Source organism: Dermochelys coriacea, chromosome 1, assembly GCF_009764565.3.
Source record: "Dermochelys coriacea isolate rDerCor1 chromosome 1, rDerCor1.pri.v4, whole genome shotgun sequence".
Lineage (NCBI taxonomy): Eukaryota > Metazoa > Chordata > Testudines > Dermochelyidae > Dermochelys > Dermochelys coriacea.
In genome coordinates, this window is record NC_050068.2 from 218,201,016 (window position 1) to 218,228,270 (window position 27,255).

At 44.8% G+C, this 27,255-nt stretch overlaps 1 protein-coding gene across 6 annotated transcripts in view; it reads left to right on the top strand.

Moving 5' to 3' along the window:
* LOC119854830 (C-type lectin domain family 4 member E-like) overlaps positions 1 to 27,255 on the top strand; it is a 58,260-nt gene that overhangs the window by 18,768 nt on the left and 12,237 nt on the right. The window contains exons 1-2 of one of the 6 annotated variants that reach the window (XM_038400008.2): positions 20,268 to 20,550; positions 22,261 to 22,359. The exons of 3 other annotated variants lie outside the window; for them this stretch is intronic. In XM_038400008.2, the coding sequence (XP_038255936.1) occupies positions 20,514 to 20,550; positions 22,261 to 22,359 (136 nt within the window). In that variant the 5' untranslated portion in view covers positions 20,268 to 20,513. Of the gene's footprint in view, positions 1 to 20,267; positions 20,551 to 22,260; positions 22,360 to 27,255 lie in introns of those variants that run through there. 2 more of the 6 variants (XM_038399989.2, XM_043514384.1) reach the window with 2 other exon arrangements.

Genomic DNA, 27,255 nt, shown 5'->3' on the forward strand with positions numbered 1-27,255 from the left:
GGCTTTGCTGCAATGGGATTCCCTAACTGTGGTGGGGTCATAGGTGGAACCCATATCCCTATCTTGGCACCAGCACACCAAGCCAGCGAGTACATAAACCGCAAGGGGTATTTTTCAATAGTGCTGCAAGCACTGGTGGATCACAAGGGACGTTTCACCAACATCAACGTGGGATGGCCGGGAAAGGTACATGACGCTCGCATCTTCAGGAACTCTGGTCTGTTTCAAAAGCTGCAGGAAGGAACTTTCTTCCCAGACCAGAAAATAACCGTTGGGGATGTTGAAATGCCTATAGTTATTCTTGGGGACCCAGCCTACCTCTTAATGCCATGGCTCATGAAGCCATACATAGGCAGCCTGGAGATTAGTCAGGAGCTGTTCAATTACAGGCTTAGCAAGTGCAGAATGGGGGTGGAATGTGCATTTGGACGTTTAAAAGTTAAACTGCACTGGCGCAGTTTACTGACTCAGTTAGACCTCAGCAAAACCAATATTCCCACTGTTATTACTGCTTGCTGTCCGCTCCACAATATCTGTGAGAGTAAGGGGGAGACGTTTATGGTGGGGTGGGAGGTTGAGGCAAATCGCCTGGCTGCTGGTTACGCACAGCCAGACACCAGGGCGGTTAGACGAGCACAGGAGGGTGCCGATGAAGTGAGCTGTAGCTCACAAAAGCTTATGCTCAAATAAATTTGTTAGTCTCTAAGGTGCCACAAGTACTCCTTTTCTTTTTTGCAAATACAGACCAACACGGCCGCTAGTCTGAAACAGGAGGGTGCGGTGCGCATCAAAGAAGCTTTGAAAACCAGTTTCATGACTGACCAGGCTATGGTGTGAAAGTTCTGTTTGTTTCTCCTTGATGAAACCCCCCGCCCCTTGGTTCACTCTACTTCCCTGTAAGCTAACCACCCTCCCCTCCTCCCTTCGATCACCGCTTGCAGAGGCAATAAAGTCATTGTTGCTTCACGTTCATGCACTCTATTAATTCATCACACAAATAGAGGTATAATTACCAAGGTTACCCAGGAGGGGTGGTTGAGGAGGGAAGGACAAGGCCACACAGCACTTTAAAAGTTTAAAACTTATTGAATGCCAGTCTTCTGTTACTTAGGCAATCCTCTAGGGTGGAGTGGTTGGGTGGCCGGAGGCCCCTCCACCGCGTTCTTGGGCGTCTGAGTGAGGAGGCTATGGAAGTTGGGGAGGAGGGTGGTTGATTACACAGGGGCTGTAGCGGCGGTCTGTGCTCCTGCTGCCTTTCCTGCAGCTCAACCATACGCTGGAGCATATTAGTTTGATCCTCCAGCAGCCTCGGCATTGAATCCCACCTCCTCTCATTACACTACTGCCACCTTTCAGCTTCAGCCCTCTCTTCAGCCTGCCACTTACTCTCTTCAGCCTGCCACCTCTCCTCCCAGTCATTTTGTGTTTTCCTGCACTCTGACATTGTCTGCCTCCATGCATTTGTCTGTGCTCTGTCAATGAGCATGAGCTCAGAGAACATTTCATCGCGAGTGCATTTTTTTTGCCTTCTAATCTTCGCTAGCCTCTGGGAAGGAGAAGATCCTGTGATCCTTGAAACACATGCAGCTGGTAGAGAAAAAAAAGGGGCAGTGGTATTTGAAAAGACACATTTTATAGAACAATGGGTATGCTCTTTCACAGTAAACCTTGCTGTTAACATTACATACATAGCACTTGTGCTTTCGTTACAAGGTCGCATTTTGCCTCCCCACACCGCGTGGCTAACAGCAGGGAACATTTCTGTTCAGCCATAGGCAAACAGCCCAGCAGGAACGGCCACCTCTGAATGTCCCCTTAAGAAAAGCACCCTATTTCAACCAGGTGACCATGAATGCTATCACTCTCCTGAGGATAATACAGAGAGATAAAGAATGGATGTTGTTTGAACGCCAACAAACATACATTGCAATGCTTTGTTCTACACTGATTCCCGAGAACGTGCTACTGGCCTGGCATGGTAAAGTGTCCTACCATGGTGGATGGAATAAGGCTGCCCTCCCCAGTAATCTTTTGCAAAGGCTTTGGGAGTATATCCAGGAGAGCCACGAATGCCAGGGCAAATTAATCATTAAACATGCTGGCTTTTAAACCTTGTATAGTATTTTAAAAGGTACATTCACCAGAGGTCCCTTCTCCACCTGGTGGGTCCGGGAGGCAGCCTTGGGTGGGTTCAGGGGGTACTGGCTCCAGGTTCGGGGTGAGAAACAGTTCTTGGCTGTTGGGAAAACTGGTTTCTTCGCTTATTTGCTGTGAGCTATCTACAACGTCCTCATCATCGTCTTCCTCGTCCCCAAAACCTGCTTCCTTGTTGCCTCCATCTCCATTGAAGGAGTCAAACAACACAGCTGGGGTAGTGGTGATTGAACCCCCTAAAATGGCATGCAGCTCATCATAGAAGCGGCATGTTTGGGCTCTGACCCGGAGCGGCCGTTCGCCTCTCTGGTTTTCTGGTAGGCTTGCCTCAGCTCCTTAAGTTTTATGGGGCACTGCTTTGGGTCCCTGTTATGCCTCTGTCCTTCATGCCCTGGGAGATTTTCACAAAAGTTTTGGCATTTCGAAAACTGGAACGTAGTTCTGATAGCACGGATTCCTCTCCCCATACAGCAATGAGATCCCGTACCTCCCATTCGGTCCATGCTGGAGCTCTTTTGCGATTCTAGGACTCCATCATGGTCACCTCTGCTGATGAGCTCTGCATGGTCACCTCTGCTGATGAGCTCTGCATGGTCACCAGCAGCTTGCCACACTGGCCAAACAGGAAATTGAAATTCAAAAGTTCGTGGGCCTTTTCCTGTCTCCCTGGTCAGTGCATCTGAGTTGAGAGTGCTGTCCAGAGCGATCGCAATGGAGCACTCTGGGATAGCTCTCGGACGCCAATACCATCTAATTGCATCCACAGTACCCCAAATTTGACCCAGCAAAACCGATTTCAGCGCTAATCCCCTTGTCTGGGGTGGAGTAAGGAAATCGATTTTAAGAGCCTTTTAAGTAAAAAAAAAGGGCTTCGTCATGTGGACGGGTGCAGGGTTACATCGATTTAACGCTGCTAAATTCGACCTCAACGCCTAGTGTAGACCAGGGCTGAGAAGTAGAGGAAGGCCCATCATATGGGATATGTGTAAAATGAAGATGGACTGCATAAAACCATCCTCCACTGGCCCCAGGAACTGAATTGGATGTAACCTAACAACAAGTCCTTTCTACTTCTAATCTATGTGATTCATTCCTCTCTTCCTCACCTGGCGGGTTGGGACATGCTGCTCCAGGGCCAGGAACCTTTTCACCCAGCAGCTACTACTTCTCTAATGACACCTTGACTTGTGATGACAGTGAGAAGAATGGCACAGGGATGGGCTCCTATCCTGGTGGTGATCAGGACAGCAGTTGATCAGGTGATTAGCCAGGGATGGACTCCTCTGGGTACTCAGAGCACAGCCTTGGAGAGGATGTTTCCATTCCCCTCTTCATCCCCAACCCCAGATGCCTTACTCAACTGAAGATGAGCAGCATATTCAGGCTCTGTGACTATTCAATCCTTGGCTTCTTTGCCCATCACAGCCAGCTCCATCACACCCCCTATAGGAACCCCAGGCTCCTACTGTCTGTTCAGTGACTGCATCTGATATTATTTTATTTTTCCATCATTTTATTTTCACTCAGCTAAACGGAACAGTTACAAGCAGCCAAGAAAAGAGTTGTATCAGTCAGACTGCGTGGGAGATGGAAGTCCAGTGGCACTGAATCAGACTCTGTATAAAGAGACTTCAGCTTGAGGAAACTATTTAGCATCCTCCACTTAGTGCCATGATTAATAATAATAGTAGTAATAATAATATATAATGTAATGGGGGGTGTCTGAGAGAGAGAGAGCTATACCCACTACTGAGAAAATTTACACAGGGAACACGGTCAGAGGCTATAAACTCAGCTTTGGGAACAGTGAAAAGGAGGAAGAGAAATCTCCCTGTCTGATCCAAGTGCTGTATTTCTCCTTCTTGTTGCATCCTCACTGGCTCAGCCTTTCTCCCCTGCCACACTCTTAGCAATGCATCTCAAACACATGAGCTTCTCTCTCTTATGGGTTCTGGAGACCCAGTAAACACAACATTGAGGATGGTACTGTCATGTATGCACATGGAAACAGAAATTGAGGAAAAGACATAACATTATCCACGGTACAATCTGGACTCTTGAACAGCTGTGTCCTCTCAATTCTCCAACCTGGGATGCCTTTTACACTACTTAGCTGTGAGAGCAACACTCCTGGTCTGCTCTCACACAGCCTCCAGCATGTAAATTACTCTCAGCTGTATTGTATGAGTGCTATAGCCAGCCACTCCTGAATTACATTGCAGGGCAACACCAGCAAACTCCCAGTCCCAGACTTGACCCCAGAAATATGTGACTTGTACTGTCCAGCTCTCTCCTGGACAACACAATCTCACATAAAGTCTGTCATTTTATTAATAGGAAATTATATGCACAAATCCTGTTATCTCATACAGAGTTTCCCAAACACTTTAATCCAAACACACTGGTTTAGATAAAACAATAAAACACATTTATAAGATACATAAAGATAGATATTAAATTATTACAAGTAATGAGACAAAAAGTCAGATGTGGTTACAAGAAAATAAAAGTAAACGCACTAATAGCTAATTTAAGAAGCCTAAATGAATTCAAAGCAAAATGTTTCTCTCACCTCATGCGTTAGCAGTCTTACTGGCTGGATTTCTTTCAGCAGGATCCCTCCTCCAGTCCAGTGTTATTTTCCTTGTCCTTCAGGTGATGTTGATGCTGTGAGCACAGAGAAAGGAAGAAGTAACTTGGGGCATCTGTTCCCCTTTCTTATAGCTCTTCTCTTGCACAAGAATCATCTTCAGCTGAGGTTTAGGAAACAGAAAGTCTGTTTGGACAGAACCTCAAGCTGTTCCTGTGTCAAAATGTAAATTTCTTCTCCCACTCCCTCTCTCCTGCCGAGGAGTGGCCGCTTAACTGGATGATTGTCCATTTGATTTCATTGACACCTGGACAAGGCATGGGCTAGACTTTTTGCCTCTGAGGAAATGGTCTGTGGCTGTCCCCCAGAATTGCAACGTGTCTCAGTAACACCAGACAGTAGAATCTTATAACTTTATATACAATATTGCCACATATAGTTTAACAGGACAATAATGTTCAGCAGATTATGAGTTTTCAAATGATAACCTCACAAGGCATACTTTGTACAAAATTTATCATATTCCTGAACATAAGGTCTGTCACAAATGGCCTGTGTTTTGTAAAAGTTGATTAAATTTGTGAAACTGCATCCATGAGACTTTGAGGAAAGAAACCCCATCCTGGATATGAGGCTGGAGACTGAGCCCATCTCTCTCTAGGGTCAGCTCACAGAGAGATTTGATGGGAGAGGATGAATCACCATGGGCTGTGAGCTGTAATTATGGTGGCAGGGAGGGGCTGTTGGGGTCCAAACTTACATTGAAAAGATCAATTCTGGAAAAAATATAAACTGCTAAAAGTATTTAAAGTGGACAAAAAGCTGGAGTGTCACTAAAGCTATCAGAAGTCTTGTGCAGGAAGCAGGCTGGAAAGGGTAGGGCCAGTGGGTTTGCACTGGGAAAAAGAAGCCTCCTATTAACCCTCCTAATGCTGGTCAAGTTAATAACTTACATTTTCTGCATAGCACAGCAGGGACATTTAAACCCAGCCAAAAGGCCCTGTCCATACTACAGATATAACAAGGTCCAACCTGTTTTCCCCTAACTCAACTACAACTCTCTTCCATCACTGCAGTACAGAAGAGGCTTTGCTCATGTCCCTGAGCAATGCTAAATAGACCAAAGCTTTTGCATCACTCCAGGGACTCAGGGCTTGTCTCCGCATAGAATTGCACCAATTTAACTAACTGGGTTTAGGTACGGGTAAATTGGGGTAACCCCCTTGTGCAGAGGCTTTTATTGTGGTTTATCACTAGTGTCATGTATCAACAGAGTTGAAGTCAGTATGGAATCCCCTAAAGCTATATCAATATGTGTCGGTGTAATATAGAAATAGGACTGTCCACACCAAAGGGGTTGTCCCAATTTAACTCAATCAGTCTCTGAACCCATTTAATTAAATCAGTGCAGTTTTCTCATGGAGACAAGGCCACAATTAAAACCAACTGCTTAAACTGTGCAGGGAAATTTTCCTGCTTTAGCAGGGCCCTCTAACCTGGTTGTACTTGCAGTGTAGATGAAGCCTAAGCAGTACAGTGAACGTCTATTCCTAATAATTATGATCCGCAATAAATATTCAAAAGTGGCGTGTGAGCAGAAGAGCAGTTAAGACCTCCATAAAAACCACAAATGGCTACAGTTATGATCACTGATTTACTTCAACAGTTTAAATACATTCTTATCAGAAAAAAAGAGGAAAAAGAATCAGCCCTTTTGTTAGAGACTCAAATTCTCAGCCATGAGGAGGTGCAGAAAGAGTTGAAAGATTTTCAACTGAGGGCTTGACTATATGGGAAGTTACACCAGTAAATGCACTTATAACTCCCTGAGGGGACATCTTTATTCTGGTTTAAGAGCGCCTTTTTCTGATTTAGATTATGTCACTTTGACAGGTGTTTATCCTAAACCAAAAAACAAGAACAACCATCACCACCACTACCACTCTTAACCTGGAACATGTGCCCACTTGGGGAGCTATACCAGTACAGCTATAGCAATTTTACTTCAAGCTAGTCAGGAATTTTTTAATTAAACATTTTTTTAATGATTTTGTCTGAAAATGCCAATTTGTCCAAACTAAAACTGTTCGTGAGAAAGGTTTGATTTTGACAAATCTCTGATTCAAAATGTGATTTTTCTAAATGAAAATTTTGTTTTCCGGTTTGAAACAATTTTCTTTATGAAATTTTAGTTAAGTTGTAGTAAAAACTAGGGCTGTCGATTAATCACAGTTAACTCACGCGATTAACTCAAAAAAATTAATCGGGATTAATAGCAGTTTTAATCACACTGTTAAACCATAGAACACCAATTGAAATTTATTAAATATTTTGGATGTTTTTCTACATTTTCAAATGTATTGATTTCAATGACAACACAGAAATCAAAGTGTACAGTGCTCACTTTATATTATTATTTTATTACAAATAGTTGCACTGTAAAAATGATAAACAAAAGAAATACTATTTTTCAGTTCACCTCATACAAGTACCATAATGCAATCTCTTTATTGTAAAAGTGCAACTTATAAATGTAGATTTTTTTTGGTTACATAACTGCACTCAAAAACAAAACAATGTAAAACTCTAGAGCCAATCATTAAGAAAAACAAGTTTGTTTATATTTACAGGAAATAATGCTGCTGGTTTCTTATTTACAATGTCACCTGAAAGTGAGAACAGGTGTTCACACGGCACTTTTGTAGCAGCATTGCAAGGTATTTATGTGCTAGATATGCTAAACATTCCTAGGCCCCTTCATGCTTCAGCCACCATTCCAGAGGACATGCTTCCATGCTGATGCCACTTGTTAAAAAAAAATCTGTTAAGTATTTTGTGTCTGATCTCCTTGGGGGAGAATTGTATGTTTCCTGCTCTATTTTACCCGCATTCTGCATATATTTCATGTTATAGCAGTCTCAGATGATGACTCAGCACATGTTCACTTTAGGAACACTTTCACTGCAGATTTCACAAAACGCAAAGAAGGTACCAATGTGAGATTTCTAAAGGTAGCTACGGCAGTCGACCCAAGGTTTAAGAATCTGAAGTGCCCTCCAAAATCTGAGCGGAATGAGGTGTGGAGCATGTTTTCAGAAGTCTTAAAAAACAACACTCCAGTGCAGAAACTACAAAACCCAAACCACCAAAAAAGAAAATGAATCTTCTGCTGATGGCATCTGACTCAGATGATGAAAATGAACATGAGTCGGTCTGCACTGCTTTGGATCATTATCAAGCAGAACTGTCATCAGCATGGACGCATGTCTTCTGGAATGGTAGTTGAAGCATGAAGGGTCATATGAATTTTTAACACATCTGGCACATAAATATCTTGTGATGCCAGCTACAACAGTGGCATGTGAACTCCTGTTCTCACTTTCAGGTGACATTGTAAACAAGAAGCAGGCAGCATTATCTCCTGCAAATGTAAACAAACTTGTTTGTCTATGACTGACTGACCAAGAAGTAGGACTGAGTGGACTTGTAGGCTCTAAAGTTTTACATAGTTTTATTTTTGAATGCAGTTTTTTTGTACATAATTCTACATTTATAAGTTCGACTTTCATGATAAAGAGATTGTATTACAGTACTTGTATGAGGTGAATTGAAAACTGCTATTTCTTTTGTTTTTATAGCACAAATATTTGTAATAAAAAATAAGTATAAATTGAGTACTGTACACTTTGTGTTCTGTGTTGTAATTGAAATCAATATATTTGAAAACATAGAAAACATCCAAAAATATTTAAATAAATGGTATTCCATTATTGTTTAACAGTGCGATTAATTGCACGATTAATCACATTTTTTAATCATGTGATTAATCATGATTAATTTTTTTTAATCGCTTGACAGCTCTAGTAAAAACAAAACAAAAAATAAAGAAAGAAAAGAAAAAGGTCAATCACACTGAAATATTTAAAAATGATCAAAACAAAATGTTTCCATTTACCTGATCTTAACTTTTCTTTTCTTTTCTTTTTGTATTTGTTGTAAAAAATTTTCAGAGTTTGACTCTTTGTTCTGATTCAAGATGGGGAAAAATGTCAATCTCAAAAAGACGTTTTGGGTGGGAAAGACATTTCCTGCCCAGCTCCAGTTTATCTATACTGGTATAACTGGTAAAACTTTCCTGTGTATACAAGGCCTGAGAGATTGAGCCTAGACTGAAACTCCTGGGAATGGACAAGATCTGCTAGTTCACATCTTGCCCCTTGTCTGGGAGCCAGGGTTTAATCATAGTGTCTCAACTAGTGTTGACATAGCTTGTCTTTGGCTGCACTTGAGGTTAAGTTACGCTCAGCACTGGGTAAATTGCACTCACTGTTGATACACATTGTCAGCAAAGCATAATGTAGAAGAGGCTGTGGAATCACAACAGGCAGACAGAGAAATAACCACGGAACCACTCAAAGAGAGAAAGTGAAGGAGAAACAGAAAAAGAAACAAGATAAGGTGCACAAAGAAAACTAGAGAGGGAGATAAGTGAGTATTTTTACTGGGGTGTGGAATGTAACTTCACTCTTAGCTAGTAAGTTTCTGTTATTTTAAAGAAACGCATGAGAAGAAAACCTCAGCCTGGTTTTCCGAGTGAACACAAGCTCCACACCTCCCACCCCCTGCCACTTTCTTCACCCATTGCTCCTCAGCCATGGGGGGAGGGATCACTGTACAGGGAGCTGCTCCCCCATCTGCCCAACCCCCATGCCTTCAGACTCCCCCATACCCAGATCCTCCTGCCGAGCCTCACCCCCTACACCCAACCCCCCCCACCAAGTCCCCTGCATCCGAATCCCCACCCTGCTGAGACTCACACCCTATCTGGACCCCCCTGAACCCAGACTCCCTGCCGAGCCCCACCTCTTGCCATGCCCCACCCCTCTGCATGTGGAACCCCACCCCTGCACCCATATCATCCACCGCTGAGCCCCCCACTTGAACCCCACCCCAACGAGCTCCCCATAGATAGACCCCCATCCCTCTGAGCCCCAACCAGCTGCACCCAGACCCCCACCCCACAAAGCCTCACTCTCCCAGCAACTGCTGAGCCCCCCACTCCCAGACCTCCCCTGCTGAGCCCCAAACATGTTCACCTGGATCACTCTGAAGAATCCTATTGCCCCTACCCAGAACCGCCCAACAAACCCTTGTGTATCCAGATCCTCCCTGGACACCCCACTCAGCAGTTCACACCACACAGAACCCTCTTGACCCACATCCTAATCCCCCACACTAAGCCCCTCCACACTTGGATCCTGCCTGCCAACAGCTGGTGCGCCTGGCATGGAGAGGCAGCTCCCTGGGGTGTTTCTGGGGCAGGCCTGGCCCTTGTGCTACACCAGGATTGGGTGCAGCCTCACCGCGGAATCTGGGGAGGGGGATTTGGATGATGAGAGTGAGCTGTATCAAGGGGTATAGCTCTGTCTCCAAATGCTTCTCAGCTCATATTAAGTGCTTTCCACATCCGATCTCTCCTCTTCTTGCAGGTAGGAGAAGGGGTGGCAGACACTTCTGATGGGAAGGATTTAGAAAGTGGCCAGTGTTGCACTCTGGCTCTAGAGAATTAAAAGATCAGTTTTAAATGTGATAAATATGAATATATAAAGAATGTGTGTCAGCCACACAGTCTCTGAATGGCAGCAGAGATTGTCTACACTGAGATGAAGTTCAAGAACACACCACCACCTGTAGAGGCCAAAGGTAAATAACAAGCTATTTAGGGAAATGGTGCTCAAGGGATTTGCGGACTGTGCTGTGGAGCTTTGAACTTTTGTGGCACTGGTTTCTGTTCAGCCCCAGATCAGGGGCACGGACTGGCTCAGTGGAATCAGGGAAGGGCTATGGAGCCTTTCCCCTCTAGCAGATTGGTTTCCTTTTGGCCCTGAGAAAATGTTAATGCAAATGAGCTTTCTGCAGTACCCGAGCAGTGGATAAACGGCAATTTCTAGGGCTATTACTATTAACAACCTTGGGTGTACTTGTGGCACCTTAGAGACTAACAAATTTATTAGAGCATAAGCTTTCGTGAGCTACAGCTCACTTCATCGGATGCATTTGGTGGTTTTTTTTCCACCAAATGCATCCGATGAAGTGAGCTGTAGCTCACGAAAGCTTATGCTCTAATAAATTTGTTAGTCTCTAAGGTGCCACAAGTACTCCTTTTCTTTTTGCGAATACAGACTAACACGGCTGCTACTCTGAAACCTTGGGTGTAACTCTGTAAATTTACAGAGCCACAGGAACATGAGAAGAAGGAGGTATTAACTAACCAACATCAGCATTGTGAGGGCAACTGCTCCAATGGACGGTCAAAGACTGATAGGGTGAGTTTAAGATGTCTGCCCAGATAGCCACGGTGCACTCAAAGAAAACCTCCAATATCCTCAAGAAGCTTGGAAACTCCTAAATATGATGATGTTCTGGAGGGAGCTCTCAGAAACTGCACATTCAAATGTCAGCACCAGAATGAAGGAAAGATTGGAGTGATCTCCCTGCCTCTGATGAAGGAGTTTCACTTTCTCTTTGGCTACTGCCAAGCCAGCCACTCAGATATGGCCACAGTGATAGAAAAATAAATCCCTGCCTGAACAATCACTATTTTCCCATTGGAAAAACCGGAAGGGAGTGGAGTCAGGGATTTAAAAGCTTCCCAGAGGAGAAGGCCGCTTGGTCTCCCCTACAAAGTTCATATACAGACACAACTGTACACTCCAAGCTACAGTAGAACCTCAGAGTTACAAACACATCAGGAATGGAGGTTGTTCATAACTCTGAAACATTCGTAACTCTGAACAAAATGTTATGGCTGTTCTTTCAAAAATTTACAACTGAACATTGATTTAATACAGGTTTGAAACTTTACTACTTTACTACTGATTGCATACTTCTGGTTCCAAATGAGGTGTGTGGTTGATAGGTCAGTTTGTAATTCTGATGTTTGTAACTCTGAGGTTCTACTGTATTTGGCACTATGATACAACTACGAAAATAGGTTTTTTTCTTCAGAAAATGAGAACAGTGCCATGAGAGAATTTTTGTTTTGTCAAAAACCCAAATTTTCTGTCAGAAATGTTTGTTTGACCAGCCCTAATAGTTATCTGTTCACTCACTGTATATTTAAGGAAAAACATATACTCTTTCCCAGCAGAGTGTGCTACCAGGAGCCTTGCTACTGACTGTACACAATTGCCCTGCCTGCTGCTGGGGGTTACTCAAGATTTCAGAGTGGACAATGAAAACAGATTGAGTCTCTCTAGAGACTCATTGTGATAATGACAGCCCGTTGTCACTGTGCCTAGGTGGGTCACAACCGAGAATACCAAATTCAGGACAAACTGCTGAGAAATAGGGCAGACACACCACAAAACTGGTGGTTATTCTCCCATAAAATATACCAAACGAGCAACAAAAGAAAACTTCTGTTTTACCACACTAGCTAACAAGAAGTCAGAAAAACAGTCTCCTTAGGTATTCCAGTCCTTGTATCACCGCCACCAACACTAAACTTAATGATGAGTGGTTATTTAAAACCAATTTTCATCAACCAAACAGTTCTTCTGATCCCAAAGGACCAGCTACACACCCAGGTTAATATATAACTCAGATTTAACCAAAAATCATGTTGTTGCCAATCTTTTAGTATCTAAAATCTAAAGGTTATAGAGAGAAAGAAAGAAAGAAAGAAAGAAAGAAAGAAAGAAAGAAAGAAAGAAAGAAAGAAAGAAAGATGAGAGTTAAAAGTGGTTAAAGGAATCAAATACATACAGTAATTCCAAGGTTCTTGGATCAGGCTCATAGCAGTGATGGAATGAACTTCTGTCTTGTTAAGTCTCTGGTTGTTTCCAAATCATTGGAAGGGCCTCAGTCCTTTGGTTAGAATGTTCCCAAAAGTATAAGTTCATAGTCCAGAGGTTTGAGCAGGAAAAAATGGAAATGCTTTCAGGGCCTTCTATAGCTTCTGCCATGTGAAAGGGAAACCCATTATTCCTCTGCACAGCTTGTGGAAAAATACAGGTAACAAGATGGAGATTAGTGTCACATGGTCATTGGTCACACTCATCATTAGTGTCACATGTCCTGGCATGCTCCGCTGAGTCAAAGCAGAGGCCATTACCCATACTCTAATTAGAATGTCCTCAGGAAGCCCATTACGTGTAGATAGGCATCTTCCATGGCCCATTGTGAGCTAAGTGTTCGTTGATGGACCATTCAACTTGAATAGTCCCTTTACAATGTGCTGGCTAAATACCTGGTAGGTGTTACCACATGAGCAAACACATCTGAAATACAGACACATAGTCAATATTCATAACTTCAGATACAAACATGATACATGCATACAAATAGGATAATCATATTCAGCAAACAATAACTTTTCCATAGACACATTACTTGACATACTTTGTATAAGTTTTGTTGCAATTATATCACAGTGGATCTACATGATCATATTTTAATCAGATAACGTCACACCCCTCAAGGGACCTTCATCTGGTGTTAGCACTCCAGCACATTAACGTCTCTCCTGCAAGGAGTATGGCTACTGCTAGTCCCCTTCCTTAGTCTCCATGCTCCTATGTTCCTCCAGTGCTTCTTACTGGGACCTGGAGCAGCCAGTCCCTTAGTGAGTGCTCCCCTCTCCGTCCCGCTCAGTGTGTGATCCATTCCCCTCCTTCCTCTGACACTTCCCTGATACCTGTGATGCCCTGGCTGTAGGAAAGAGACAGGATTCAGCTGTATTGTATCTGTAACTTTAGCGCCTTCGTGGCCAAGATGGAGTCTGCTCTGCAGGCAGCTCTGGCCAAGAGACGGCACGCACAGGAATGCAGCAGGAAAAATTCCTTCCACCCCAGGGGCACCTGTTCCAACCCCCCCCCCCAAGTGAACACACCCACCCACCGGAAAAGTACAATAGATATAACATAGGGAGGTATTTATTTATAGAGGGATGAGAAGAGAAAAACAACAAGGGGAAATGTAGGGGGAGCAGTACAACAGGGTTGCATCCAAACCAAGGCCCCTCAGGCGCAGTGGTAGCACAGTCTGAAAGGGCAGACACCGAGCAGTGTGTCTGCACCCAGAGTTCAGGGGTCCTGAGCAAAGTTCCAGTCCAGTGCTGAGTCTTGTGTGCTCCTGGCTGTCTTCGGCGCCAGTGAACTTTCCCCAACAAACCCCTCCGATGCCCTCTTCTGCCGCTCTCTGCAAAGCCACAGAGCGACCACCTCCCCACTTAACTAGCTACAGCCTCCCTCCTTATTCCCAGTGCAAAGTCACAAGCCCCAGTACTCATGGCCCCATGCAGCTCTGGGCAGCAGTGATACTGGGTCCAGCTCCGGCCAGTCCTTCTTGGGCGATTCCTCCCTGGCACAGTGCTCCTCCTGGCTCCTGTCCTGGGGTGTCCCCCGATTGGCCACCCTGTCCCTCTTAGGCTTCAGACAGGTTCTGTCTCCTTCACTTTGTCCCAGGCCTTCAGGCTGCAGCCCTTCTCTACCCTGGCTCCAGAGTCACACCCCCAAGTTTCCCTCCTCTCTCTCACTGCTCCCCCTCCCCAATAGGAAAAATATTTAAAGGGGCCACGCTCTCTAAACCCCAAGGAGTTACATATATATAAAGGATTCTTTAGCGAGGCAGTTGGACACAGACAGGCCCTCCTGTGGTTCTCCTGATTCTCAGACTGACTGACTAACACAGCCTGGGCTTCCTAGCATCACCGCAGGGTCTCCCAAAATCCTGCACTGCAGTCAGCAATAGTGGAAGGGGCTGCTGAATATGCTAGAGTGTCTTCTCTACCACTAGCCCCTCAAGCGTTTCCATTCTCTTCTTCCCCACACTCCTGTCCACTCACCTTATACCACCTGCTAGTGCACACCAGCGCCACCTCCACCCACTGCATTGACATAGGAGAAAATAGGATCTAGAAGTATAAAACATTCTCTGGGGAGCACGGAATGCTCTAGAAAAGCTTCATTTAGCTCATATGAGATCATAATCATACCTAGTTTTTATATAGTGCTTTGCACCAGTAGATCTCAAAGTGCTATGTGAACTTTGGCAGCTGTGGGCATGCTCTGGTGAGACATGAAGAGCTCCGGCAAACACTCAACCCCATGATGAGGCCTCAGTTCCAAATACTCAGTCTGAAAGTTTGCTCGCTAGATGGGGCAACAATGAGAAAGGTCTAAAGCACTTCATGCAGAAAAAATCCTAGGTAAAAGGGCCCTTTTGCATAGCAGAGAAAGGAATAACAAGAACCAATGGCTGGAAATTGAAGCCAGACAAATTCTAACTAGAAATAAGGCACACATTCTTAACAGTGGGTCTGGCTAACCTTTGGAACAAACTACCAGTGGAAATGGTTGTGCTCTTGATGTCTTATAATCCAGACTGGATGACTATCTGGAAAGTCCCGCCCTAGTCAGATACAAGTTATTGGGCTCAATGCAGGAGTAAACGGGGTGAGGTTCTATGGCCTGAGTTACACAGGAGGTCAGACACTAGATGCTCTAATGGTCCCTTCTGGCCTTAATATCTCTGAATCTCTGAAAGGCTACTTGCAGCACCCCTTATGGGCACCACAAGTGGGGGTTTATTGCTTTTTCAATAAAAAAAGAGGTACATCCAGCAGCACAGCTCCCCTAGTACCCTCCTGGGATATTCAGGGATTGACTCAGCAGAGGCCTTCCCTGCACTCAATCATTAATAAAAAGAAAAGGAGTACTTGTGGCACCTTAGAGACTAACAAATTTATTTGAGCATAAACTTTCGTGAGCTACAGCTCACTTCACAAAAGCTTATGCTCAAATAAATTTGTTAGTCTCTAAGGTGCCACAAGTACTCCTTTTCTTTTTGCGAATACAGACTAACACGGCTGCTACTCTGCAATCAATCATTAATGTCATTTCCTGTGGGATCCTGCATTTACCTTGGAGATATCCCTGTGAAGATTTGTCTCCTTTAGGGCTCTGCCCAGTTTAGCTGTATAGATACATTAGGGGGAGCTGTGAGCACTTCTGAGGCAGCCTTCTAAACTGTAACACCAGACTCTGAGTTGCTGAGCTGAATCTATAATAAATGATATATTCTGATCTTCCTACAGTCCTGGGTCTCCTACACGGCACACACAAACACTACACGGTAACAGGAGTGGTCAGAGAGTGACTGGAGAAGAGAGTACAGGACAAAAGAGGTAAGGAAAATGGAGTAGCTGAGAGTTCTTTTGGAGCTGAAGTTCTCTGGCAATACAGTAGATAAGTGGAAGGGATTTCAACACAGATTCAGCCTGTACATACAAGTGAGTGGCTTTATTGAAAAAGAAGATAAACAGAAGGGAGCTATTTTTTTAAAAAAATTATCGTGGGACCAAAACACTAGGTATTTCTAATTATGTACAGTTAAGTCAAGCAGCACAAGCATGCTATCAGATGCATGAAGTTTGAAGAGTACTGCACACCCGAGACAAATGAAATTTTTGAAAGATATAAATTTCATGAGAGCTCAGAGAGGATTGTTGTTTGAAGAATTAATGCTGGATCTCAAGCTGTTGAGCCAAACATTTAATTATGATCAGCTCACAGATTCACTAATCAGAGATCAACTAACGACGGGAATTCGAGATCCAAAGATTAGAAAAAGATGCTGGAAAACCCAGATTTGAACCTGGATTAGGCATTTAGAAGATGCTAAACAGCAGAGGTTACCCAGAACAGATTGACATTTTTGGAGGGAAAACAAGATACCACTTTGATGGTCAGAATCACAAACCCTCAGTGCAAAGGGAAAGCACAAAGGCAGTAAAGAGCAGAAATGTTCAACAAAGCCTGTAAAAAAAAATGAGTTTGCAAAAAAGGAATTTGTTGAGGACAACATAAAGAATTACACAAGGCGTGAAAGGAAATTTCAGCAATGTCCTGCATTTGGACAACATTGCAACAAGTGCACGAAATTCAATAATTTTGAAAGAGTGTGCAAGCAGCAATAGCAGATGCACCAAAAGAATCAAAGTACACACACTATGTAGCATGAGGAGAACAGTGCTAGCAGCACAGAAGAAGAGCTTTGAATGAAGCAGCTGCACCAAATGATTTGACTGTTACCTTGGCAATGAATGGAATTTTTTTGACTTTTAAACGAGACACTGGTGCTCAAGCAAATGTGGTAACAGAATATATTTTAAGGGTCTAAAAAAAGACTGGGTACATTGGTAATAGACAGGTAAAGTGAAGGTCTTACAGTGGAGAGCTCATTTCTACTTATGGGCACATGTGAATTAGAGGTAACGTTAAAAATAAGATTGAAAAATAATAAATTTTGTAATTGTGCCAGGAAAAAATGTGCCTATACAGGCCTTGAAAACATGCCCAACACTAGGGTTAGTTCAGAGAAAATATACCCATTAGCAGGGCAAGAGGACTCAGGTATTGGGGAGCAGTTTTAGGATGTCTTTAAGGGCATTCGAAAACTGCCAGCAGAATATCAAACTAAATTGACAGAGCCTAGTTGTTCCATCATACATTCCCCTAGGAATGTTCTTCTAGCTCTGAGAAAAAAACTCAAAGAGGAGCCAAACAGATTAATGGCACTAGAGATAATCAAGACAGTAAAGGAGACACAGAATGGGTTCGTTCATTAGTAACGGTAGAAAAGAAAAACAAACCTGAAAAAAATTAACAAATATGTTAAAAGAGCACATTTTCCCATGCCCACTAGGGAACACATATTTAGAGAAATGGCTGGCGCTAAACGTTTCTCCACATTGGATGCATCAGCAGGATTTTGACAACTCCCCTTCGATGAAGGGACGGGCTGACATTCCTCCCAGAGTGCAGAGACTGCTTTTCTCAACTGCAGTTATCTGAATTGCAAATAGAATATAAACCAGGATGGGATTTAGTGGATACTCTGTCTAGAGCAATGATTCCCAAACTGGGGTTCACGAACCCCTGGGGTTCGCAGAATATTACAGGGGGTTCACCAGAAAAATTTCACTAATGGTGGCCAGAGGACCCCGGGCATTGGAGGCAGCAGGTTGGACCCGGTTGCAGGACAGACAGCCCAAGCCCCAGAGAGAGAGGGGCAGGGCAGTTGGGGCAGGCAGTCCGAGCCCTGCCCCCATCAGTGGGGGAGTCGGCAGCCCGAGCCCCAGCACTCTGCGCAGGGCTGGCAGCCCTAGCCCTGGTGGTCAGCGAGACCGGCAGCCCGAACTCAGTGGAGCTCAGTAGACCAGGGCGGTCAACAGGGTCCAGCAGCAGGAGCCCCGCAGAGTGCAGAGGAAATTTAAACTTAAATCCCTGGAAATATTCATTTTTAGGAGGGGATTCACGAGATTTCACAATTTAGTGAAAGGGGTTCGTGGGCTGTTAAAGTTTGGGAACCACTGGTCTAGAGCTTTTGACAATACTGTAGCAGGAAATGACTCTGAATCTGATATATGCATGTGAACCTTATAAACCAGGGGTGGCCAACTTGCCCCTGAGAAGGAGCCAGAATTTACCTATGTACATTGCCAAAGAGCCACAGTAATACGTCAGCACCCCCCATCAGCTCCCTACTGCCTGCCAGCAGCCCTGCTGATCAGCACCTCCCCCTCTTTCCCCATGCCTGCTGCGGCATGTAGGAGGCTCTGGGGGAAGGGAGAAGAGCGAGGGCACGGCAGGCTCATGGAAGGGGGCAGGAAGGAGTGGGGATCTTGGGGGAAGGGCTGAAGTAGGGGCAGGGCCTGTGGCAGAGTTAGGGTTGAACAGTGAGCACCCCACCCCCACAGCACATTGGAAAGTTGGCGCCTGTAATTCCAGCCCCAGAGTCAGTGCCTATGCAAGGCACCACATATTAACTTCTGAAGAGCCGCATGCAGCTCCGGAGCCACAGGTTGGCCACCCCTGTTACAAAGAAAAACGACCCTGTCTCTGAAAAAATGTGGACTGTGTTTGCAGCAGCCAAAGTACATGATGAGACCTTGCCAAGAGTGATAAAAGCTATAACAGTAGGTTGGCCTGGACACCATATTCCTAGTCCATATTTTCACTTCAAAGAAGAATTTTCAGGGATTGATGGTATTTTGTTTAGAAGCAACTGAATAATTGTTCCGAAAATATTACAGCCTGACATGCTTATTAGAATTCATGACGGACATTTAGGAAATAAAAAATACAAAAGAAGGGCCAGAGCTGTGTTGGCCTCAAATGGATGAAAAAAGCCGTTAAGAAATGTGAAGCATCAAAAATTACAGCCTAAGCCTGTGAAAGAACCTATGCTGGTACCTCAGGAAGTTTTAGAGGCTTGGTATAAAGTTGGTATTGATTTATTCAGATATCATAATCAGGTAAAGATTATGTTTTGATTTTAAACTATTACTCACGCTTTCCAGAGATTACTTTACTGGACAACACCATAGCAAAGCGTATAATAACACGCATAAATCAATATTTGTTAGGTATGATATTCCTTCAATGGTAACGTCAAACAAAATATCCACAATTTGCAGGATATGAATTCAAAAATTTTGTGAGATATTATGGATTCTGGCATATTACAGCAAGTCCTAGATACCCACAGACAAATGGTCTAGTGGAGAATGGTATAAAAATTATAAAGAAGCTACTAAAAAAATCAAACTAATCTAATTCAAATCCTGACTTAGGCTTGCTTAACTATAAGGCAGCATCCTTGAACCGTGGATTGTTTCTAGGGTGACCAGATGTCCCAGTTTTATAGGGACAGTCCCAATATTTGGGGCTTTTCCTTATATAGGTGCCTATTACCCCCCCACCCTCGTCCCGATTTTTCACCCTTGTTATCTGGTCACCCTAATTGTCTCCCGCAGACATTCTGTTTAAGAGAAAACTAAAAACTAGACTGCCTAATTTTGTAGAAAAAGATGTTAAAAATGAACATGATGTAAAAAGATTAAAGAAAGCTGATAATGAAAAACAAAAAATGTACCATGGCAGAGTAGGATGGCCTGTCACACATTCACAGAACACATGCCAGTACTTCCAGGAACAGCATATGCCTTCCCCTTCATGGTGAAAGCGACGTCTCACCTCACAGGGGAGCTCCATATTTAAGAGCACGCTGCCTCATCCCCGCCGGCACGACCTTGTGTGTGTGATTCCCGACAAAGCCACATCTGGTTTTGTCTGAGTACTGGACAGGGGACAAACCCTAGAAAAGCAGGCAGTATCAAACTGGCTTAATCATCTTAAACCTGGGGAACCTCCCTTATAGCAAACATTAGGCTTGTGTTGGCCTTAAACTGGCTTAATCCATAGCGTGTGAGATCTGACAGGCTAAAAATTCCCCCTCCCACCCCACAGACACAGGGCAAATCTAGCAGATAGAAGGTTAATGTTACAAAGTTACATGTTGCAAAACTGCATGAATATTTTCGAAATAAAATATTTCAGGGATGGGGGATAGTTCCTCTTTTCCGTTCTCATTTTCTTCACTTTTTTATGTATATATTTGGGGGGGGAGAGGGGGACTAGGGTGGAGTTGTTTTTATTTCTCATAATTATGTACTTCTGGTTTGAAATGAGCCAACACAAGACCAGTTGAAAACTTCCCCTTCCCTCCACTCCCTTCTGTGGGATATTTATCTCCAGGCTCTGGCTCTCAGCCTTGCTATCTCATCAGACATCATTAAGGCTCCTCATTTGTGTTTGACCAGCTCAGAGTACAATTTGTTCTTCAGTAGAACAGTCCCTTATGCTGGTGGCTACGTGTATTCCCTGGAGTCACCGGTGGGGATAGTGAGGTTCTGGGAGAGGCCATGAGCCCAACGGGGAAATCCAGCCCAGGAACTGCAGGTGAGAATGGGGATTTCATCTCACTTTGTAGGGCGGGATGGGTTGAAATAAGGATTTGGGAAGGCAATGGAGAGGGAGTGTTAGAGGAGAGAAGTTCTGGGGAAAGACCATACAGAAATGGGGGAACAATGGCTGGAAAAGATGAGATAGAGGGACAAAGAGAATGGAACCAGGAAGTAACCGGGCTGGAGAATGGCCCAAAGGAATTGGAGAAGGGATAATGAAATTATGAGAGAAAAGCAATCACCTTCTGTCCATTTCAATGACCCCACAGAAACAATGTCCAAGAAGGGGTGTCAACCTCACCCCATTAAATGAACCACTTGAAACACATTTGGATGATTTCAACCATAAACATTTCCTCCCATTTCTACAATCTTAGTGCTCATTACAATGCCAACCTCCGACCTTACTAGATGCTTTGAAGACTGGTCATGATTTTTTCACTGTAAACAACCAAATTTTTACCATTTGTATTTGTCTCCAACTTTGACTGACTTTTATAAACAATTGTATATAACGGGCTGAGCTGGACTTTCATTCCTTTAGGCAACTTAGAGCACTGACCTGTGAGTAACAGGCCAGGAAGAGAGAGACATATGTTACATATACACCGCAAATGAAAGGGTGATTGTAGTGCATGTAGACATGCCTGTGTGAACAATTGCAGCAGAGATGCAACGGCATGGACCCCAGCAGAGGCTAGCAATGCAAGTACCCACCCAGGGTCCCCAGTGGGCTTGTACTGGGACGGCTAGCCTGTGCTGAAACTTACGTCACCCAGTCCTCACTACCATCATTACCTGCCCCAGCTAGATTAAAGCTAGCACAGGTATGCCTTCCGCACGCTGCAATACTCCTCCAATTGCGATGTAGACATACAGATAGAAGGGAATATCTACACTTTGAGCTAGGGGTGTGAGTCCCAGCTCAAGGAGACATATCAACACCAGCTTTGTTTGAGCTATTTTAATCCTAAAAATAGATTACCTGGAGCAGTGCAAACAGCAAGTGGGGAGAGCTGCCATAAGTGCATGTTCATTAGATATGCTAGGTATGTCATCAGACCCTCCTACTGCACATGCCACCATGGCTACAGTCTACTTCTAGCACACTAGTTTGATCAAAGCTAGCACAGGTATGTATCCTAAAACTGGGAATCACACCCCTAGCTCAAAGTGTAGACAGATCCCTAAAGAGTAAGGAAAGGTGGATGGGGAGAGGAGAGATAAGGGAGTACAGAGGATAAACAAAAGGGAAGTAGAGAAGATGGGGATAGAAAGATGGGATAAACAAGGAGAGGTGGGCAGAGGTGGAGGAAGAGAATGCAATGAGAGAAAGGAGGAGTGGCTGGGGAGATGGAAGGGGAGATATATATGGGGAGAAAAGGAGGTGTGGGGGACCAAGCAATGGACGAGAGAAGGAATAAAGGGGAAAGAGGAGGAGAGACAAGTCTTGTGGGTAGAGAGAAAAAAGAGAAAGAGAAGAGTTGGGGAACCCTGCACTAATCCCAGCTCCTGTAACTGAGCCATTTTTAATTACAGGCTTCTGGGTCCAGGTGTAATTCTCAGAAAATTCCCTCACATTTGTCTCAGGACACTGTGTTGGAATCAGGAAAACCGGGGTTACTGGGCCTCCTGGGCTCTCCTGCAATTTTATCTTTGGGAAAGGGTGTGTGATTCTTACCTGCTCTTACCTTTTGTATTTCAGGCCCCACAGAAGAGAGGAAACTGTGCCCCTGGCTGAGCCCCTGGGTCATTCTTGTTTGTGCCCTTGTCCTCAAGGCCTGTGTCATCTCCGGCTGCATGGGTGGGTTTTGAATTCTGTTTATTTGGCTGCATTGGAAAGAAAAAGTAAACATATAAAACAAGAAGGGACTTTATTGGTCTCTTTGGGGTCTGTCCTCCCTGCTTCTTTCCTTTTTCCCATCTTACAAAAACAAAAAGGATCTCGAGTAAGATAGTGGCCGGTAAATTTAGAATCAGTAAAATGAAAGGCTTGTAAACTCAACCTGTGGAACTGCCTGCTGCAGGGAATCAACCAAGTCTGGTGCAGTTGCTGGATATAAAAAGAGCAGCATAATTAAGAGAAAGGTAAAAAACCCTCAGGCATTAGGGGACAAATGATCTCTATAGGGGCCAGAAAGAACTGTCCCCTCTTTCCCCCAACCTCAAAGTGGGACAGGTAGCTAGATATGGAGATATATTATTTTTATTTGAGGCATCTAACACCAGTCTCTGCAAGAAGCCTGATGCTGGGCTAGATGGAAAAATAGTCTGTTCCTCTATAGTTAATCCATTGCCCCATCCCACACTCTGCCTATTGACACAGAGAGAAAAGTTTCCCCTCCTGAATCACCAGCACCACTCCCCGCAGCACGCCTGTGTTTCTCGGTGGTTTCTGTCGCAAGTGTGATGAAGCCCATTATCATTTGTGTGCAGTCACTGGATCTCTCGCTGCCTTCGCTCACCCCTGCTGGCGGTGGGAACCTTTACAGGCTTGGCAGGAGACTGAAGGCCCCCTCCCCCCCAGGCTACAGAGGAAAGGCTGTGTGTGGGGGGGAAGGTTTCATTATTTTTCTGTCGCTGTTATTGGGCCTTTCCCTCCTGCTGTCTCAGACACAACAGCATGGACTGAGGAGCCAGTGCAGCCAGGCCAGGCTTTCATACACGGCTGGGTGCTGGGCACAGGGGTGCTGTAGGTCATGGTCTGCAGGGTGTGATGTGGGTCACTCAGGAGGATACACCTCCCTCACTGTCTGACCCTGAAGTGCCAGGGGCTGTTGGAAGTGACACCTTTTGTGTAATATGTAAAAAATGCTGCTCCCTTGTGGAAATTAAAGAGCGGGCAATGTATTGCACATCAATAGCAGCATTTAGTCAGGTGTCCATGTCAAATCCCACCTCAAGCAGCTATAAACTGCCTCCTGGAATCCCCCAGGCAGGTCCATTTGGGTTTTCACTTGTTGTCTACTGTCCTGACCTACTCTTTGTGTCATTAAACAGCTGCCACATTTCATCCCAGAGGCAGCTGATTTTCTGTGATTGGGGAAGCATCTACTGTAAATACAGTCAGTAAAGAGCTGGAGCTTCCTTCCAGAAGAAATTGACTGGAGAGAAACAAGTTGTTGTTAGTGTTGCCAGGTTTGTTGAGCCCGGGGATTACTCAGTGTTGCCAACTCTCATTATTTATCACAAATCTCACAATATTTGCTGTTTTTCTTAAAGCCCCAGATCCTGGAGTCATGTGATTGTGCAGGATCATAGCATAGCACTCATTTAAAAAATAAGTTTGTAGCCCTCCTGGTTTCAGAAAAAATCTCAAAAACATGACCCTGAAAGGAGAAAAGCCCACAAGGCAAATCATAAGATCCCATAATTTATTATGTTATAAAATGTCATCATTTGTGGGGGGGAAGTGGTCTGATTGATGATGTTTGAGCACTTAGGGTTGGCTATCCTGCACTTTAAAGCAGTGGTTGGTGCCTCATTAGACAAGAACTAAGAGACAGCCTAGTCAATCCAAAGCTTCCCCCCACTCAATAACCAACTCTCACAACTTTATCGTGAGCCTCACAACATTTGATTTTTTTTTTTTTACTTAAAGCACCACCTCTTGGAGACAATCCCAGCTCTCATTAAAAGCAAAAAAGAAGTCTCTAGCACTCATGGTTGTGGAGAAAAGTTTGAATGTGACCAGAGTGTTTCCTAAATGCTCTGAAACCAGAAGGCAAAAGAAAAGTACCCAGCTTTTTGTGAATAAGGTGGATAAAACTGAGCAAAGAGGGAAACACCCTGCTAGACAATCAGGAAATACTCCCTAACAGTGAGGGGTCTATTACACTGAAGAAAAACCTCAAGGGGAGATTTGGGTGGGAGTCCAAACATTTGGGCCTGGAAAAAGCCCGGAAGAATACACTGTAGGGAAATCCTTCCTGAACTGGCAAAGGGGAATGAGGGAGTGGATTTGCAATGGGCAGTAGATGAGATGGTGTAGCGATATATGTCCAGAGGATCAGGGATATTAACTAGCCCTGATGGAGATTGAGATGGCTCAGCAGGATGAGAGAACAATAAACAGAGCCATATGAGTTCTAATTCAGCTCCCTGTCATGGAGAGTGGATGGTTTAAGAGATCAGTGAATGGATCTCTGAGACTTTCTTCTCTAGGCCGTGAGTTTTAATTGAGCCCCAACGTCTGGGGATCAGCTCAGCCATGAGAATTGGGGGATGGGATACAGAGCTTTTCAGCTCTAGGACACTGGTTCCAATTTGGCTCCGCTTCAGGGGACCAAGCTGGTTCAGGAGAACTGGTATACAGAGCCTTTTGCATCCAGGGCATTAGTTCCCAGCTGTAATTACTGATCTCTTATAACTTTTTTTACTCATGAACCAAATTTCTTGAAACATATCCAGGACATCTATTGTCACTGAGGACATCATTATTTACCCCTCCTGCAAGGTACTGGACCCCTTCAGTTCCTAGTTCAATAGGAATAGATGGTGCTCAACAAATCAGAGGATATCATCATACATCTATGTAGAGCGAGCCCGATTTCAAGTTACCTGAGTACAAAAGCCTCAACTTTTTTTTCAAAAATGGGATGTATGTTTTTTCTGCTTACCTAACACCAGGACAGCTCAGCTAATTCCAACCTAACATCACATTATAGCTAAGCATGAGAAATTTCTACTCTAACCACTCAGCTGCTGCTGCTTCATGAGATCACTCAAGGTATTTATAAAGCTGCTCCACCCTCTACGTTGGGGAAGCAAACTTTTTGGCCTGGGCCACATCGGGTTTCCAAAATTGTATGGAGGGCCAGTTAGGGGAGGCTGTGTCTCCCCAAACAGCCAGGCGTGGCCTGGCCCCCGCCCCCTATCCGACACCCGCGGGACTCCTGTCCCATCCACCAGCCCCTGCTCCCTGTCCCCTGACCACCCCCAGACCTCCCCACCCCTGACTGCCCCCTGCTGCCCCATCCAACCCCCCTCTCCTTCCTGACTGCCCCCTGGGACCTCTGCCCCATCCAACCCCCCTGTTCCCCTGACCACCCCCAGACCTCCCCACTCCTGACCGCCCCGCCCCTATCCACACCCCCACCCGCTGACCAACACCCCGAACTCCCCTGCCCTCTATCCAAACCCCCCTGCTCCCTGCCCCCTTACCGCTCTGCCTGTAGCACCAGTGGCTGACAACGCTACAGCTGCACCACCCAAAACACCAGGTCAGGTCATGGCTCTGCAACTGCGCTGCCCAGCCGCCCAGAGCATTGCACCAGCGGCGCGGTATGCTAAGGCTGCGGGGGATGGGGGACAGCAGGGGAGGGGCCAGGGGCTAGCCTCCCGGGCCAGGAGCTCAGGGGCCGGGCAGGAGGGTCCTGCGGGCCGGATGTGGCTCGCGGGCCGTAGTTTGCCCACCTCTGCTCTACATGCTCCTCCTAGTTCCCTGATGTTGGGGATTTAAGGTAGCCTGGTTGATATATTCCTCTATAAAAGTCAGAGCAAATTTATGTGTTCTCTCTATCCAAAGAGGTGCATCCTGGGATTAATATTGCAGAACTGTTATTGTAGGAGTCACCAAATGGTGCTGTTATTCAGTTTTACAAGTTCTTTTTTTGTCATGTAATCATTGTTCAGCTTTCAAAGAAATGATTTTCATAGAGTTTAAGGCCAGAATGGATCAACTAGTCTGACTTTCTGAATATCACAGGCCACTGAATTTCACTCAGTTATCCTGGTATTGAGACGAATGACTTGAGTTTGACTAACAAATTTATTTTGACTAACACGGCTGCTACTCTGAAACTTGAGTTTGACTAAATCCTATCTCCCAGAAAAGCATCCAGTCTTGATTTGATGACATCAAGAGATGGAGAATCCAACTCTTTCCTTGGTTGTTTGTGCCAATGATTAATCACCCTCTCTTAAAAATGGTGCCTTATTTCCAATTTAAATTTGCCCAGCTTTAATTTACAGTCACTGGTCTTGTTCTGCATTTCTCCACTAGATTAAAGAGCCCTTTAGTACCGGGTATTTTCTTTCTGCGACGATACTTAGACAGTATAATCAAGTCACCTCTTGATCTTCTTTTTGATAAGCTAAACAGATTGAGCTCCTAAAGTCTCTCAGTAAAGCTATTTTTGCACTTTTGAATAATTTTTATGGCTGCCCTCTGCAACCTCTTCAATTGATCAACATCCTTTATAAAATGTGGGACAAAAGAACCGGATGCAATATCCCCATATTGGTCTTGCCAATTCCTTATATGTGGCATATTGGAAACTGTGTTAAAATTACAAGCCATCATTTTAAATTATATGGGATTTCCTGGACCCAGAGCCGTCCCCTGGGAATGGCGAATTGGGGCAGCAGCTCTGGGTCCCATGCTTTGGGGGGCCCCATGCTTCAGTGTGCGTATGTTGTGCGGGGGGGCACTAGGCCGGCCTGGGAGGGGTGGGATTAGGGGTTCAGGGGGCCAAGCCAGCCCAGGAGGGTTAGCGGGGGGCCTGGCGCCAGCAGTGAGGGTCAGGCCCGCATTCACCGGCAGGAAGCATGCGTTTTATTTCTTGCTCGCCCACCGCCGAACCAGCCACCAGCATCCTAGCTCCGCTGGAACACGCCAGCGCCAGGCTGACCCCATCCATTGCCCTTCTGCCCCAGACCTCTCCCTTTTCTGGGACCCCCCAAGCACAGGGGGCCCCCT